The 19585-nt window shown below is 34.5% G+C and overlaps 1 protein-coding gene across 1 annotated transcript; it reads right to left on the reverse strand.

Moving 5' to 3' along the window:
* Nucleotides 1–4300: 4300 nt before the first annotated feature.
* LOC149243990 (peroxidase A2-like) lies at nucleotides 4301–8287 on the reverse strand. The gene is made up of 4 exons (XM_089374694.1): nucleotides 7783–8287; nucleotides 5667–5858; nucleotides 5383–5548; nucleotides 4301–4913 (listed from the first exon to the last, which is right to left on the reverse strand). The coding sequence occupies exons 1-4, from the start codon at nucleotides 7999–8001 to the stop codon at nucleotides 4492–4494; spliced, it is 999 nt and encodes a 332-aa protein (XP_089230820.1). The 5' UTR covers nucleotides 8002–8287; the 3' UTR covers nucleotides 4301–4491.
* Between the last annotated feature and the right edge of the window lie 11298 nt (nucleotides 8288–19585).

Raw genomic sequence — 19585 nt, forward strand, 5'->3', positions numbered from 1 at the left:
TTCATTTCATTAATATAAAACACTGAATATGCTTACAAATAGTAATGGAAATAATCCAGCTAGGGCAATGGTAGCTTATCTCTGAGAAGAGATGTGGTGGCTACATGCCTCTGAACTGTGTTACAATGAGGCTCGAAGGCCTATTTATTATTGAGAAACAATGGAAATCCCTTCACATCCCAAAACCTAACCCTAGAAGATGAAACACCAAATTGTGGGCCTCGTTTTGGGGTGAGTTGGATAGCCAACTTCCCGGGGTCGCGAATTGGTCGTATTATCTCTGTTTGACATGCATGATAGCCCGTTGGAAAGATCTCTCCGAGGACTACGACGGAAAAGACGATTTTTTGACAGAAAATTGCTGGCGATAGATTTCCCAAAAAATGTCGTTTAGGGCCTCAAAACGGCTCCGGAAGTTTAGGACCCAAAAAACTGCTAAAAATAGTAAACTGCGCTATAATTAAGGAAACTGAAAATGCTGAGAGGAACAATGTTGGGGGTCCAGGTGGACTTAGCAGGTGGCCACCAATATCCACCTGGATCAGAGGAGGAGCTGCCTTGAGAAGCAGCAAGCAAAGGCTGTGAGGAGAAGTGGCCTGCAAAATTTGCTGCTCATCAACAAGTGTTTGGAGGACGTTGCATTGCTAGTGGGCTAAGTGTGGATTTGCTGTCTGCGTGGATCAAATATGTGAGTGTTGAAAGACCCTAGCGTGGAGGAGCCTGGAGGGCCGAGGAGAGCTAAGGAAGAGCGTAGAGGGGCACCGAGGGCTATAGATGCTGTGAACAGCTATTGTTGTTGAAAGACTGTGTGTGAGAAGATTGTGTTAAGTGCTGCAGTGATGAGGAGCTACCTGTAGAAGGTAATGGAGTTTTATAAGTCACTGCAATTGACTTGCCAGTGAGTTGTTAGCTAGCCTATGAAGGATTGTCGGAGGATATTCAGAAGCATGGTACCTTGAACCTTTTTCAAAAATCAACGAATAAAATATTTCTACTGTGAAAGAGCCTGTAGCGAAGCCTCAGTTGCAAATTATTTTGAATTTGACTCTATGGTAGAGTGATGGATCAACAGAGGAGACAGTGTCAGAGAGAATTGAAACAGGTGAGGAGAAAGAATGAAAAGGAAATAGTTGCATAAGAATATGAAATGCTTCAACCAAAAGTAAATCTGAATCAGATAGAAGAATTTGAAGACACTGATGCAATACTAAAATGATTAATGCCAATTCTACCAATTTTCTTAGGTAAAAGTTTTAAACTTTGGGCAATAAAAATGGAGGGATTGTTTGGTTCAGTAAATTTATGGCAATTTGTTCAAGGAATTTCCATAAATGCCATTGATAAAAGTAGAGATGCAGTAGCATTGTTTCTCATCATATCAACTTTAGATGAAAATATTTTGTCTAGTCTTTTGTATGAATTTGGTGAAATATGTGATGCAAAAATATTTGGGGATATTCTTGAAATGAAATACAATATGGAGGGTAGTGAGAAAGCTGAAGTTGATGTAGGAGTTGTCTCTAAAGGTGATTGTGTTGAAAGCATCATAGCTGGAATTAAGGCTAAAAGTATGTCTTTAGTTGACAATAGAGTAATATAGGATATTAAGGAAACTCTCTATGATGCAGAGATTTATGAAGTCAAATTTGATGACAATTATGTGTCCTATGATGAGTGGTTGAATATGATGCATGAAGAACATCTTATTGATGAGTTGTTGTTTGGTGAGAGGAGTTGCCTACCTCCATACACAAATCAAATGCAGGACAACATGTTTGCAGCAACAGAATTGACGAAAGAGGTTGAAGACATGAATCAATCAACTATGTCAGCAAAGAAAAATGAAGGAAGCAAAGCTCTTTCCAAAGAGCATGATGACAAAAATCAATATGGTTTTTTTTATGAATCTAACATTGTTTTTGAGTGTGCAGATATTGACAATCAGAAAGAAGCAACAAAACTTGAAAAAATTGCAAACATTAAGGACAAGTATAAGTCCCAAGAACCTGAAGCAATGTTGAATACAAAGAATGTTACCCTGCAATCAAGAAAGGAGAAACTCAATCACTATCTTATGACAATAAAGGTGAAGATGAAACTGCACTAGCAAAGGAAAAGGAACAAGCATGGACCCTTTAATAAGAAGGCAAAAATGAAATGTTTTGTTGTAAGCCTAGCTGAGACTTAAACCAGCAGGCAAGTTAAAGTTTAGGTCGCCGTGATTAAGGGGACGTGTTAGACCATTAATCACGTCTGATCGTATGATGGAAATAGCCGACGAGTCATCAATGTCAGTCAACGTAGAATGGCTATAGTCGGCGGATTTAGATAAATAATAAATAACAGTAGGTGAATCACTGTAGTGGGTTTTGTATAAATGTATGTTACAAAAATGTATGTTCTTTGTAATGTAATAAACAAGCTCATTCTATGAGTCTTTAGTGTTTCTGTCACAATGGGATTATATGAACATTGTCATTTAAACTCCTTCTCTACAATGGTGTCTTGTATATATACTAATATTTCGATTGACTAGTCGAGCAACTATATTTTCTTTGTCTACCCCCTTTTCAATTTTGGTTTTGAATGGCTCCTTGTCAGTTCTATGTGGGCTCACAATAGGCTATTAATTTGTATCAATGTTATCCATTTTCACTATTCAATTTTGTTTCCTATTACGGTGTTGAAAACTCATATTATTGTTCATTTTCTAATGATAGATTCCATATCTTTGATTACAAACAAGTAATTTTGTGAATTTGTTTTGAGCATGAGCTTCTTGAATAGGAACAAAGGTAGTCATATGCTAATTTGTGATTGACATTATATGTGGGAAGGTTTAGTGATGTAGCATGTTTTTTGATTGGTTGCACACCTAGTATGGATATACTTTTTATATAATTATATTGTTATGGTTTTTATTTGGATTATATGAGGCTCCACATAACCTCTTTACTTATATATTTGAAGACAAAAATTATTAAACCCAATCGAATCAAATAAAGGGTTAGGTTCCCATCTACTAGAGTCAAAATTTAAAACTAAAAAGTAAATTTCATAAAGTAGTTTATTAACTATTTCTTTTAGAGCGTCCCTCATATTTACTAATCAATTAGATTAGAAATCAAACTAAATACCATCTTTAAAACAAGGGAACTTCACAAACTATTTTGGAACCCTTTATAAGGAGGAAGGATCTATGAAGACATTGAAAGAAAACTAGGAAGAGAGGTATGTTATACAATTTTTGGTTGTCATTCCTCATCTACTTTTAATTTCTTATCAGTTAGAGACTAATATTGATGGCGACAACAGAGTTATCTCACCAAGGGGAGACAAGCTAGGTGACTCCATTAATATTTTTAAGGAGATTTTCATTTATCTTGTGTCTTTCGTATTGATTTATTGTTGTTTGAAGGTTTGGTTATTTTTTACGAGTGCTAACAGCTATGTTTTTGTAAAAAACAAGCTACTCATATTACAAAGGATTTCAATCTCCTGCCACTTTTGCTTGTTTCTTGAGCTATTGTTTATGATTTAATTTGCTTTGTAGTAGTTTGTGATAGGACTAGTCAAAAGCTGTCGCAAAGCTTGCCTTTTCAGGATTTGGTTGTACTCTTTAGAATTAATAAAATGAGCCATCATTTTCTACAATTTTGTGATTTTGCATATCTACGTTTTGCTACATATTTTAATTTAGCAATTTCTCTATGTTCCATGTTATTAATTGCAACTTATGCTCTACATAATTCAGGGTCTCCAAGCCCAAATTATGACTAGCTGGTTGCTTCAAGTGAATCTGAGATATATATATATATATATATACTTCCTTATCATGTAGCTGTTGTAAATGATTTATAATGCATATAATAAATTTTCTCTTTTATTTTATGCTTTATAAACTAAAAAAAAACACAAAAACAAAAATATAAACCTATAAATTCCAAGCACAATGTCTCATTATCTAGATGTCATAACCAGATTGGAGGAGTTGGTTTATAAAAGTCTAAAAAAATAAACAATCATCAACAATACTTGCATGACTTGGTCATAGATCCTACCAATGCCTCCATATACACAGATGAATAAGGAAATTCAAACCTTAAAGCTCTTGATACATTACACTTCATTTTTACAAACATTACCAATTAAACCACCCCAAAACTAACTTTACACTTCATTTTTACAAACATTACCAATTAAACCACCCCAAAACTAACTTTACATTTTGACGTATAAAAATAAAATTCACATTTATTTCATATATCTTAAAACATTTATTTTTTATATTTCGAAAAACCCTTTTATATTCAAAATAAAGAACATATTCAATATCAAAAATCAAAATACGGTCTGCCACAATTCCTCTATGACCTGCTTAATAATGTGCTTCAAAGAATATTACAATACTTCATACATTTCTGTCACATTATATATTGCGTATACAGATATATTGTCTACGGTCTATATAAAACTTGTTATGGGTATAGCTCATGCCGATGAACGTGAATTAATGGACCTGCAATTGCTACGAATCTCACCATTTGTCCCAGTCAGGGGTTTAATATTTCCCATCTTGACCATGGACTTTTTGAATTGTTCAAAAAATTCCTTCTGGCCTTTGATGTAAAGTTGCACCAAATCCCTCGTGTATTCTGTTCCATTGGAAAAGAGCAGCTGGTCCGTTTTCAGTAAACCTTCACCAGAACGTAGATTCACATAATACTGGTTGTCAAAAGTTACCGGGGTCTCCAAATCTAATGAAGCTAGAGTGTTGTTATTAATAACAAAACCCTGAGTGCAAAGTTGTTGGAGAGATATTAGGTACTCTGTTTGAAGAGTTCCATCTGGTTGGACTCCCATGAGCCTAGAGCTGAATGTTTGGCAGCGTGCATTTCCTATTGTATGGGCACCTGCAAAAAATATGAGTCGGTTAATATTTAAAATTATTCAAAACAAGTTCTTCGATGGTTTTATCAAAAACACCCATTTTTTAAAAAATTAGCAGTGCTCCCAGCTTCTAAATTTATCAATGGTCTCAGTTTCTAGATCCTTTGCTGGCATACTGATTAGAGGAATAACAATAAATGTTTTGATATAGATAAAGCAAGTATGGTTTTTCTGTTTTTAAGAAATATCTCAATAAATCCACTGGAAAAAATCACATCTTGCTTATTAACATAATCTAATCCCCAAATATCGAAAAGCTTCGCCCTGTAACCTCCCATTAAAAAAGTGCTTAACAACTAAAACTCTACACTATAATCTTTTGTGCTAATATGGTACCAACCATTTAATTTAATTATCTTTTTTCTCTCCATCCTTTATAGTGTTCCTGCATCTCTTGTACAGATAAATGGATAGATAAATAGATGGGTTTACCTGAGAGCACGACCAAATCTTTTTGTGTGAGGCCTACAGCCTTAAAACTTTCAACGAGTGCTGTAATATCCGATGTGGGGGGCGGAATGCTGTTATTTGCCGCTGCTTTGCTTGCTGTTAGGCTATCCCTCCTCCCCAACAGCACCTCCCATGATGGCCCTCCTGTCTGCCCATACCAGAAAACAACTCTTCGATGTCATTCTATAATCTTAATAGATTTCCAATTTGATAAATGCAAGCTTATGAAATATAAAATTTTGAGAAATACGGCAATAAAATTTTACCAACACCACAGAATCCCGGGCTACCACTGCAAGTATATCAGCACAGGAAACTTTTCCAGGGCATGCAGATTCAAGCTCTTCTTTGATGGCATCTATGACTTCGAAACCACGGATAGAATTGTTGTTGGGAGCTGCTGTCTTCTCTCCCTCAAAAGTCGGTGTGTCATCCAGCAGCACTGAACCATCACATCCCTGCACATAACTTCCATTTCTTTGTCAAATATCCATTAGAATTTAATGAAATATGACTGAAAACTGAAGTCTCTTTATAATGATAATCTTTGCACGTCTCAATGTGTCATAAAACACTAGATTTAAGGCTTATTTATCCCTGATTAATATGTAATGAACAAATAGTTTTCATATGCGGAGAAATTTCTGTAACAGTTTACTGAATTTGGTAAATTAACTAATTGTCTCTTCTTATCCATATTATGAGTAGTAGATTAGTTGGGTTTGTATGGGTTTAGTTTATTATTTTGTTTGAAGTTTAAATTTTGATGAGAGGGGTTGAGAGTGAAAGCTAATTGTGGAGATAAAAAATAAGGAACATTTAAGTTTGACCAGATTGCACCTAGTTTATACAATAAAGCCATCTTTATGTTTATGGCAAATTCCTGAATAGACCTAGTTTATACAATAAGGCTGTCTTTTTTTTTCAGAAGAAAAATCATAATATATTATCTTCAGGAAATATAAAGTTCTGTATACAAATCAAAATCTGTGATAAACAGCTGAAACAAACAATAAAGCCATCTTTATGTCTATGGCAAATTCCTGAATATTCCAAAAATCAATTTAGACATGAACGAAATCAAACTATACCCCTTTGGTTTTCTAAATATTTAAGAATCTACAATCAACATCATCAAAAGTATACAATTTTAATGACAACATCTTACATTACAATCCTGATAACAATTATTATCGTACATTTAGACAACTAATTACAATCCTGATAACAATTGTTATCCTACATTTACACAACTAATTTATAGGTCTAATTTCCCCATATTATATTAGAATTAGCTCTAATATAAACTCAACCTGGATTGAAAGAAAAACCTTCCATAATAATGAATAAAGCCCACTATAATCCAGTCTAACCACAAATAAATGTTCCAACAAAATTTAAAAGGACTTGATATGTGAACTTCTAGGTTGTTTTTCTTTCTCCGACCAAAAAACATAAGTATTATATGGATTCCTTTTAATTTCTGAATATACCATCTAATAACCAAACTCTCTTTTACATTACTAGGAAACCAAACTTGGCATACGAAACCCTGAGGACGTATTCTTCAAATAAGACCTAAGATCCCCAGTAAACACTATACAGGGGAAGTTGATGTAAATTGATGTAAAGAAGAAGTTCTGGATCATAATCACTACTAAGAACTTCCGTTCTATTAAAAATGGATGACAATGAACCTTGTTGCATATAGAGATTAATCAAAACCCATTTGTAAGATCCCCAATAAACACTAAACAGGTGAAATTGATGTAAAGAAAAAGCTCTGGATTATAATCGTTATCGTTACTAAGAACATCTGTTCTACTAAAAATGAATGACAATGAACTTAGCTGAATATAAAGTTTAAGCAAAATTTAGTTTCAGGGATGTGATGTAATTGTTAGGCAGGGAGTTTAGTTTCCATAGGTCTTGTAGTCTTATCCCAAATAAAACTATATACACTTATGAGTTACTCCAGAAACAATTTCTTCAATTAAAAAGACACGTATTAAACAAAACCCACGCGTATTAAACAAAACCCATATGTGAAGCAGCTAGCCCAACATGATGCTACAGAGAACTTTAAGTGAAAACCAGGGAATCGGCAACCTCTATGTTGATGGAGTGAATCTGATATATAGACACATATTAATATGAGAAGCTACCACGAAAAGGGAAAAATAAGTCTATAATTATGTTTATTAAAAAATATACATCAGCAACTATACAACGGTCCAGAAAATTTGATGGATATGCTATGAAGTATGATATGAATATGAATTTGTTTCAAAAGTAAACATTTAAACATGATTTTTCGAAAAACTTGGAAGAAAATCAGTCTAACTCCGCATATAACTCATGAAAATCTGCACAGTTACTTACATTAACAAAGCAGTCATGAAAATGCAGACGAAGAAGAGAGGCAGCCATGCGAGCCTCCTGAGCTGCGGCTCTCTGAACTCCAGCGGAAATAATGGCTGCCGCCTGTGGACATGTCCACTGATAGTAATCAGGCTGTAATGCTCCATCAGGGTTCGCACTCGTGCTTACCCATACAGTCATCAACGCGAGAACAAAGCAAAATCTGAGAGCAGTCGCCATGGTAAAGCCCCACTGTGTGTAGAAAACAGAGTAAAATTCGGCAATGGATTTGTTTAATATTCTTCAGTAAGGTATACAGCAATGGATGTGCTTGATATGCCCATAGATTTATATGGAGAAGCCTATGACTTAGTCTATGAGATTGCTTTGGCCTTGGGGTTTAGATAGGGGAAGAACTGGTAAGTGGCGGACATCCTTGACCAGATTATGCAATCTGACAAGCGGGCCATCCATATTCGACAGGCAACCAGGGAAGTCAGCTGGTCGCCGAGCACGCACAAAACTGAATAGATTTTATTACAGGGTTGAATTAAATATATTTGTTTATAATTTGTTCTCTGACTTTGTCCAAGTTTCATATTAAAGTTAAAAAAGTTGGGCAGCATTTTGTATTAGCATTATTGGATTCATGCGCAGGAGAATTTAAGAGTTGTTATTGAATTGTATTTTTATTATAGATTTGGAGAATATTTTGAAATTAGATAGAGAGTAGTTAAGTGAAACAATTGACTTTATTAATATTTATTAGATATTTTCAAAATCTGTAATCTTTATAAAAACAGTGAATTTGCTATCCTGATAAGAATGGTTAGAATGGAGCCATGTCCACATTGCTTAGCAAGATTATATAGTCCATAGGGCCCAACAGAATTACATAAATCATCTTTATTTAAATTGCAAATTTTTAAAATATTCTAGAATTTGAAGAATAAAAGTCTAATTGACTTGCCTCTTATCAATCATATTTCAAAACATTTTTTGAATTTACAATCTAGTTAAATTCAATTGATTATATACAAATTTGACAAATAAGAACTTAATTTTAGGTCTTATTAATCATATTTCAATATATTCTCTAAATTTACAATCTAGTTAAATTCAGCTAATTATATATGATTCTTTCAAATGCAATATTAGTTACACCACCCTTTTTGTCAGTGTAAATATATTCAATATGGTATCTGTCTGTTTTAATTGTGGTTATAGTCTTCACAGTTATTAAATTGAAATTTATCACAAATTAATGAAAGGGAAAAACTTATAGTTTAAATTTAATTATTCTATATTTTGATAATTTTGAATAATACATTTTTAAATGAGTTTTTAATATATAAATAAATTTAGTTTATTAAAATTGTATGTTATGCTAAAATTATGCAATACCCGGTGATAGGGTATGATGTTAAGTCATTCTTTCATGTGAAGGTCACTAGTTAGAAATTTAGTGGAAAAAAATCTAATCACATTAAAAAGTAGTGATTTTATTTCTCAAACCAGAAATTAACCTGGAATCATCTCTCTAAAAGACATAAACAACTTGACAAACAAAAATTTATAAAAAAAATTCTGAATTCAAAAAATATTTATTAAACTCTGAACAGACAAAAAAAAACCAAATAAAAAGTAATTAAATTAAATTTTTTTAATAAAATTATTAACCTTATAATTGCAAATTTAATAACTCTAAATGGAAGAAATTCTTATTCAACAAGAAACCCAAAATTGTAAAAAAATTAAAATAATTAAATTAAAATATTTTTATATATTCTTGTTCATTTGTACCAAAATGAAATTAAACATATACTTAAAGTGATACATAAAATAATTAAAGTAAACAATTTTATATAATTATCTCATTCATGTGTAGTGATGTGAAAGATGAACATCTCAGTCGTTTGGTTTAGGTAAATGGTGATGCGTGTCTTTCTAAGCTACGGACATACTGCTTTGAATGAAAATGGAAAGTTCTGTTTGATCTGGTCTCACAACATTATGTACATCAATAAGTTTCAGCATCACAAAAATCTGATCCTCTAAAACTCTGCCATTTGCAGATGGATTTGCAGCTAAAAGACAAACTCTAACTGCTACGAGGGGATATGTAAAACAATTTTATATAATTATCTCATTCATGTGTAGTGATGTGAAAGACCAACATCTTAGTCGTTCGGTTTAGGGAAATGGTGATGCGTCTTTCTAAAGCTACGGACATGACTGCTTTGAATGAAAATGGAAAGTTCTGTTTGATCTGGTCTCACAACATTATTTACATCAATCAGTTTCAGGGCTATTCTTATTTTCAATCTTATAGTAATATAAATGCTATCTGACATGCGAGCAGAATAGCCATCGCCCTCTGAGTGACAGCACGTGGAGAGAGAGGGCGAGCATGGAGAGGGCACTCCATGGCTATTCCCCTCACATGTCAGATAACATTTATATTGCTATAGGGTCGGAAATAGGAGTTCGTCAAGTTTCAGCATCACAAAAATCTGATCCTCTAAAACTCTGCCATTTGATGCATTTGCAGCTAAAAGACAAACTCTAACTGAATATGTACATGAGAGGTTTACGGTAGGGTATATCATCAGATATTTAAAATTTGTTGGAATATTGTAAAATATTTTTTTTAAAAAGGTGGAAATGGAGTTGTGTATGGAGGTGGAGAATTGTCGGGATTGTCAAAAGTGGTTTGAATTCGGGTAAAAAAAAATTCAAAAAATCTTGTAAATGCAGTGTTTGAATCATTTTTTTGATGGTGTAAATGGATTCAGCACCATCAAAAACATTTATAGCACCTAAAATTTTGAATTTTAACAGCTTTTACTTGGATTTACAAAAATCTCTGCTAGAATTTTTCAAAATATAACCCAAATTTCCATAACATTCAAGGTAAAAAAAACAATTTTTAAACTGTAAAAATAGATTAACTACTATATTAAATTTAATAACTAAAACTAAATTTACAATTTATGCCCGAATTTTACCTAAAATTCCATAATTTTCTAAACAAATTTGAAACCTCCTTAGACATGGAACAAATTTGAAACCTCCTTAAACATGGAAACTTGGTATGAATTTCCATAAACATCATGTGGCCAGATTTTTTATCAATTAACTTTTCCGTTGCTTTCAACATTAATTTTTTTAATGATGGAATCATTACTTCGTCTGTCAACCCAGTTAATATATATTAAATGAAAATTTTCTTTAATTCTCTCCGTACCGAAATTTAAAATTATGATAGACATTGAAATTCGTCCGTTGACTATTAATAAGATTTAAATCCACGTTCAAAAATTCAATCCACGTTGTCTTCTCCATGTGGTTGTTATTACTCCTCAACAGTACCCTATGTTTACGCAACGTTCGAGGCAATAAAGTAGTGGTGTAAAATATTTTAAAACATGTGTTTTTTGGAATTTTAAAATGGTATTTTAAATTTCTAAACCGTTCACACACTCTGCTCTCAAAACGTGGTAATTAATGAAAACTGAAATTTATTAAATGATAGACTACTTTGACTTTATGTTTTATGAACTAAAATATAAAAAATTACATTTTTCCATATATCAATTTTGATTTATTTTTAAACAATCGGTATAATTTATTTAGAATATTATATTTTATTGAACTTATTATACCAGCTCGCAGTCAATCAACATTATGCTTTATCATTTATTAGAAAATGAAATTAGTTTCTTTTTCAAAATAATTTTGTTTTGTTTTTCATATATTTGTTATCTTATTATGTAATGATTAACTAGTGATATTGATTATTTTGTAATGGCATTAAAGGGACAACCACAACACTTTCAAATGGGTCATGACTGGCAAGGAAGGTGTTGATTCGTGAGTCGTTTACTGAGGCGGAGGAATTGCCGGGATGGTCAAAAGTGGCTGGAATCCGGGAAAAAAAAATTCAAAAAGTCTTGTAGAAGCAGTGTTTGAATCTTGTTTTTGATGGTGGAAATGGATTCAACACCATCAAAAACGTCTAGGACACCTACAATTTTGAAGTTTAACAACTATAACTTGGATTTATAAAAATCCTTGCCAGATTTTCTCTAAATATGCTCGGAATTTCCATAACTTTCTGGGCAATTCCTCCAGCCAGTTAGACTATGCGGTTGATTCCTTATAGATTTTTCCAACACCAAATGTGGTTTCCAAGACGTTTTGATTTGTAGATATCAGACCCATTCTACTGAACAATATGAATAGTAGGCCTTGTCTACCAAGGTGTCAATTTGATCATAATGAGTCTCTTGCGCAATGCAAATTGCTTGCCCATTTAAGAAGTGCTTTGACAACCATATGTTTTTGTCATTGTTTTGCGCACAAGGCCAACTTGGTGCATATGCATCAAATGTACAAAGGATCTATGCATTGATACACTGGGGTGATATGGGTTGATGTGACTAATTTTTGAAATTGACACATGTTTACATGTTTTTACCTTTATTAGCCGCCAAATATGTTGAAGAATGTAACTAGTATCAGTCTTCATAATTATATTTGAGTCATGGTGTAATGTATTTGTGAAAACGAAAGAAAGAAAAAAATTATTGTCAAATGAAAAAATATGATTGAGCATGGGTTTCATGCTTTGTTTATTTTGTCTCTAGGTCAAAGCTTCCATTGAAGGCTTCTAGGATTTATGTGTAGAGTTTAAGTCATTGTCATTATGTATTAGACCATTCTTGGGCTCCTTAAACCAAGAAACAAGATTATTTTATGTGTCTTATCCCTCATCCATCAAGTCGACTTGCCTTCTCCTACAAGTTGGCGTCAAGCACCTCAAGTCAGCCTCGAGAAGATGATTCGACTTCCAAAAGACTATATATATTAATGATGCATTCGACCTATTGAGAAGCACACACAAATATGAAGTCGATCTGCAATTTTCAAGTGAAGAAGAAAGTGTGAGGTTGTCTAAGATAGAAGTATTTTATCATCACAAGGAAGGAATTGTCATAGCAAAGGAAGATATATTTTGAAGCCAAGATTCTGCCATACTTGTGAAGGAAACTAAGACATATTGCAAGGCCAAAAGTGCAGGCTGAACCTTAGAAGCACATAGCAGAGTGAAATTCTCGTTGACTCGTTTTGGAGGAGAAGACTTCATGGGGGCTTCATTGGGGGAGAAATACCATACCACGTGCATTCATATTGGGGGATATTTATTGAGAAAAAAATGACATATATATTGAGCATATAATAAGGGGTAAAGAGTTTTTATATTGGAAGATATAAAAAAATGGAGCTCGGTGTTAATGAAAAAATATAAAGGGGTATAAAAAGTGTTAATGAAAAAATGGATACCCACAATATTAGTGAAAGTAGGGTTTTTTTAATTGGAAAATTGTATTGGGTTCATATTGGTAGAGGGTTAAATAATATGATTTTTATAGGTATTTTCCAACACGTAGTCAAATTAAGGGTATTGTTTAGTATGCCACAAATGCATGTGATATATTAGGGGTTCATTGAGTGAAGCCCCAGGGCAAACCTATGTTGACTTGTGAAGGAAGGGGCTAGAAGTTTGACTTGGTTACATGGAGACTAACTTGGTGGATGGAGGGAGTCTATGTTTTTGGTCAAAAGGTCTAGGTTGTCTCATTTGATTTTATTCTAAAGAAGAGAAGAAGAATTTCTTGGTTTTCCCCTAGAAGAATGGTTTTGCCCTGGATGAGTGCCTACATCTTGTGTTCTCTTTTGTGTTTGTGATCTTCATTGGTTGGAATTTTTCTTGATGATAAGAATACAATAATTAAAAGAAGAAATAATAAGAAAAACATCACAAGGAAATGTCAAAGTAAGAGAAATCAAGTTAAGAAAACTCTAACTTGTTTCCCTAATAGATTTCTCAACATGGTATCAAAGCTAAGGATAGGAGTATAAAATCATAAGCTAGAGGATCACAATAAGACTACAAGCATTAGTCCTCAAGGCCGAGTTCCTAGGAGGAAAATCGAATTAAAAAATAGCACTTTTCTGAGCATGATTACAAGTCTAGTCTTCATCAATTAGGCTGCAGACCTGGGTGATTAAGGCCACAAACCTAAACTTGAAAAGCCATAACAATAAAAGGGGTCGAGTAGTAATTTTAGAGATCCCAACAGCTAAATTACTAGCCTAGACAAAACCATTATCTTTGGAAATAAGAATGCACATATTCATAGAATATAGAATCTAAATTCATATAAGAAATCCAAAATTCTATATATCATTTCGTAAATCTGAAAAGTTTTATTTGTCATCAAATTTATAAGAATGTGAATGAATCTCTAGATTGGAGTAACCAACGAAAAGATCACCTGTTGAATAAGAGCTGACGTAAGCTCATTAGAAGCTACAATCACCTCAAGGATTACAGTCATCATTAAAAGGAAACTTGTACATTTAGATAAAGGTATAGCTCCATAAACCAGTGAAAGGAGTATCTAAGGAGATCTATGTATACATATATGTAGACAGAGACCTATAAGTGATAGAGAAGTCGACAAGAGAATCTCTGCTATGCAAGGAATTTTAAGCAGTCTACTATTGCAATGCATAATCATTAAATAAAGGAAGAACTCGTTGAATAAACCTAGTATCTTCATCTCAAGGAAGGAAGCAATCTATATCAATATGAGGAGAAGTTTATTTGGAGACCTGAAAAAACTCATCCTTACTACAGCCAAAATAAAACTTCAAGCATTTTGGGACCAACTTGAAGTCCTCATCAAACTCAAGTAAGTAATATTATTAATCTTTAATTTTTAGTCATTTAACAATGTGTCTTCAGTTCAAAATATTATTAGAACATCAATCTTTCAATCATGTAAGTCAAAGGTATGTAACCTTGAGGTATGTATAGCATGTTCATTTATTAAAAGTGTTGTAACAACCTCATCCCACATTTACCCAATTTCACAGTCTCACTATGACATGACCTGACCCAACCTCCAAGTTCCAGTTATGGAAGTGGGGACGACACACCAACAACTTATGAACATCCCACATGGACTACAAATCACTCAAGAGTTGCACAACCACCCCAAGTGATAAATCCCTAAGTTGGAACCCTTTTTCTCTAACCTAGCACCCTAACTACATGCACAACAAGGCAAGGTTGTGGTTATAGTCCTCCAACTGCACGCATAGGCCTCCTTCCATGTGGTTATGGCTTAAATCCTTTAGTTTTTAGCATGCGGTTCCATGATCTGTACCACCTTTTCAGGCAAGCTTCTAGACCACTGCCCATAATAAGCTATAACTTTTCAAAATCATAATTTACATGATGACAATACCAAACATTCAAACTTGAAGCAATAACTTGACCGAGACTAATCCATAATAAAAATTTTGTCAAGCATATGGAAAACATGTAAACTACAAGTCATGAATGCATATCTGATCATAAACTGATAGTCTTCATCCAAGAATCACCAGGAAGGCTCTAAGCCTGCTCTAGATAACTGCAATAGCACTTGTTAGTCCATGCATTCATCCACCAATAAATATTGTATCCAAACATGTCAAGAGCCATAAATATATTACAGCATATAAACAACATATAACCAACAAATAACCAACATATAAACCATGGCAACTCAATTATAATATCACCAACATAATCGCTACAAGTATTCATAAATTACAGTAGGAAAATAACTCTTATTAATATATGAAATTACGAACCAAGTCAGGGACTTCCACATACCACTCAACCATAGATTGGGTTGAACCAAATCTCTCTTTCAACCAATCACCCTCACGCCATATTCCAAGTACAAATGTGCGATCTCATGGAATAAACCAAAAAAAAAAACAAATCAAGGCTTCGAGAGGCCAAACCACCTCAACCCTTATCCACAATGATTTCGCCTCCACATTCGGAAATCACTAACATCAACTAGATTAGTCTCTACCCAAGTTCTCCAGGGATTCAACAACTCGTAACTCAACCCACAACCTCCCATTGCTTCTAGAGAATTTGTTCCAATTGTGGTTCCAAGGATTAGTAACTCAACCCACCAAAGGCTCCAGAGTGTTTGTCCCAACCTACGCCTCCAGAAACTAGTAAGCCGACCTAAGTTGTTCGAGGGATTCTAGAGCATTTGTTCCAACCCACAACCATAAGGAACTTGAGAAACCAATCAAAAAACAAGTGGAAAAACCAACAACACCATGGTTATCCAGGAAATGGCAAGGCAAGATTAAACCACTGACAATCCAAGAAAATATCAATGCCAGTGACAACACATAACTAGAGAATCACATGGATATATCATGCATCCAAAAATCAGCAAGGAAATCACACATGCAACATGTTACTTGGAATGCAATCCAACTATAGTTTTTGATCCAACTATTTTCTTGTGTTTCCTGCTTTCCTTTGCCTTCTTCCTCCAAATCCAAGTGAATGCCAAAGTGCTCCAAGAATGCTTCAAGAATACTCTAAGTGTGCAAGAGTGTGAGAGAAAAAGGGAAGGAAATGAGAGAGCCAAAATTGAACTAACAAAAGCTCAACTAACTAAAAGTTGTGAACTAATCCTCATAAACCTTTTTATCATTGAAGCTTCTATTTTCTTCATTTTCCTTTATTTTTCCTCTAATTTCCCTTGCATGCAAATATGTGTCTCTTCACCTTCGTTTTCTCCTATTTTCCTTTATTTCCATAATTAAACACCAATTATTGCCTCTTTGTGTTTTTCAATGCCTTTGCCAATTTCCATAGCCATTATTTAACCACAAGTGATGCCCACTAAATTGTTTTTCCAAACATTCAACTTGGAATACATGTCCCATGGCCTTGGTTTTATTTTATTTATTAAAAACCCCTCCCCCTTGGGGGAACACCATCCTCGATGTTCAATGATGCTTGTAACTAGGAAAACATGCTGCCCATGGAGCTTTATTACACAACCCAATGAAACATTTACATCATGCAAAACTAATGAAACCACGAACACCATACTGCTTATTGGAGCTTTATAACATAACTCATTGCAATATTTACAACAACATCCAAATACATATACATATACCAAAAACTTATTTTCTTGAACCAACATATAATGAAGGATATAAATCCCACATCTGATCAGCCATATCCCATGTCACTTCATTGGGCCAAAAGTGCTTCCACTGCACTTTAACTTTATTGATTGCTCTATTATGGAGCATGAGTTATTTTCGTTGCAATATGCATTATGGTTATGGTTGGAATTCTTCCTTTGGTTCCACCTGCAATACAAACTAGTAAATCACGTTATCAACATCTTGAACATATCTCTTAAGAAATGAAACATGGAAACATCGTGGAATTTCGTTATTGGAGGTAGTGCAAGTTTGTAGGCCACTAGTCCAATCCTCTCAACGATATCAAAAGGCCAACATTACTAAGCTGCCAGTTTGGCACATGATCCGATCCTCAAGGCACTCCTCTTGAGATTGATGCGCAAGTACACATGCTCCCCAACATGAAACTCCTTGAATAACCTATGTTGATCTGCATAACTCTTATGCCTATCCTGTGTTGCCTTCAAATTCCTCTTAATAACCTGCATTTCCTGTTCCATTTCAGCCAACATGTCTGGTCCAATCAACACCATGTTTATTAGATCACTGCAGCTGATAGGAGTATTACAACTCCGCCCATAAAGAGACTCAAATGGACTCATCCTCAAGGATTCCTAATACCCATTATTATATGTAAAATATACCAATGGAAGATATTCCTCCCACTTCCTTTACTGGTGCATGACTTACATCCTCAACATGTCCTCAAGAAGCCTATCGACCCTCTCTATCTGTCCATTTGTCTGCAAATGATAAGCTATATTGAAAGCCAACTCTATCCCTAAACTTGCAAACGACTCCTTTCAAAACCTCGAAGTGAACTTGGCATCTCTACCTCATGTAATCTTCTTGGGAAGACCATACAATCTCACTATCTCTGTAATGAAAATCTAAGCTACCTTAGTAGCTAATTTTGCAGACTTAATTGCAATGAAGTGACCTACCTTACTTAACATGTCAACCATAACCATGATGGAATCATGTTGTCTTGATGTCCTTGGTAAACCTGTAATGAAGTCCATGGAAATTACCTCCTATTTCCATTATGGAATCAGAATAAACTATAATAAACCACTTGGATGCTTGTACCCTGCTTTTACCTGCTGACGGTCTAAACATATCGCGACAAACTTAGCCACTTCTTTCTTGAAATTCGGCCAATGATAGAACTTCTTAACTCTTGTCTGTAACAACCCTTGTGAAAAGTCCATGTAATAAAAGTAAATAAAGGCAAAATGATAACCACGGATGATGGGACACTTATTCCAAGTTTAATTTTGGGAAAAATCCTAGCGATGGGGATCACTTGTGATCTTTTATAGCTAAGAAAATTAGCAAAGGCAATGGCTAAGGATTTGGAAAGGCAAAATGGAATTTTGGCACAATTATTTATGAAAATAATGGAAATTAGGAGAAAAGGGAGGTGAAAGGTCATAGGTTGCATGTGATGAGGAAATTTAAGGAAAATAATGGAAAATGAAGAAAATAGAGGCCTCGTTCATAAAAAAGGCTTATGAGGATCAGTTGGTAATCTTTTGTCAGTTCGGTTTTGGAACTCTCTCATTATTCACTCTCTCTCTCATACTCTTGGAGAATTAGAGTTTTTCTTGGAGCACTCTTGGAGGGTGTGGCATACTTAGATTCTTGGAGAAAGAAGGCAAAGGAAGAGTAGGAAAGTGCAAGAGGGCATCGAGATCAGCAACTACATTAGATTTGCTTGTAGGTACCGAGTTGGATGTATGTTTCCTTCACTAGTTTTGGCATGCATGGCATATGCATGTGGAATTTTGGTTGTGATTTGTCATTGGCATGGAGGATAGTCGGGATTAACAGTGGATTTCCTAGCCTCTCCATTTCCTAGATAGCCATGGCGATTGTGGGTTTACTTTCATTGTTTTTTTTTGTTGGTTCTCATGTTTCCTTGGCTTGGGTTGAGTTACTAGTCCTAGAAGCCTTGGTTGGACAAATGCTCTAGAAGCCTTGTACCGTCTTGGGTTGAGTTATTAGTCTTGGAAGACTTGGTTGGAAAAAATCTATGGAAGCCCTTATTGGGTTGAGTTACTAGTCCTGGAAGCCCTAGTTGGACAAACGCTCTGGAAGCCTGGTATAAGCTTTGGTTTGAGTTACTAGTCTTGGAAGCCTTGGTTGGAAAAATGCTCTGGAAGCCCTGGAAGACCTGGATGGAGACCACTCTGATGATGGATTTGGTGATGTCTAACCAGGTGGTGGAATCATTGCTTGATGGGTTGAGGTGGATGGCCTCTGGAAGCCTTGGATGAGTTTTTATTTATGTGTTCTATGAGATCCCACATTCATGCTCGGAATATGGTAAGGGGGTGAATGACTGAAGAGATATTTGGCTCAACCATTCTACAGTCGGTTGGAGCATGGAAGTCCCATCTGAGGTTTCGATTTTGCATCATTAATGAAAGGTTATTTCTCCTTGTATTTCTATGAGTATTTTGATGGATTATATGTGGTCTATATGGTTGTACTTTCATGATTATTTATGTTGCTATTATGCTAGTTATTTATGTGTTTTATGACAACAACCATGTATGGATTTCACCATGTTTTTACTTGTAATTGAATGATCAATGTATCTATGACCTAATGGATGGAATTGAAATTGGTGTATTGAGGCATCAATGGTTCTTAGCGATTCTCAGCTAAGTATGATACTCCTATGCTCATAACCGTTATTTACACCTCTAGATTACATATTCGTGAT

Source organism: Pinus tabuliformis, chromosome 8 (genome assembly GCF_031772625.1).
Source record: "Pinus tabuliformis cultivar Carrire ecotype Pingquan chromosome 8, CPIR1, whole genome shotgun sequence".
NCBI lineage: Eukaryota > Viridiplantae > Streptophyta > Pinopsida > Pinales > Pinaceae > Pinus > Pinus tabuliformis.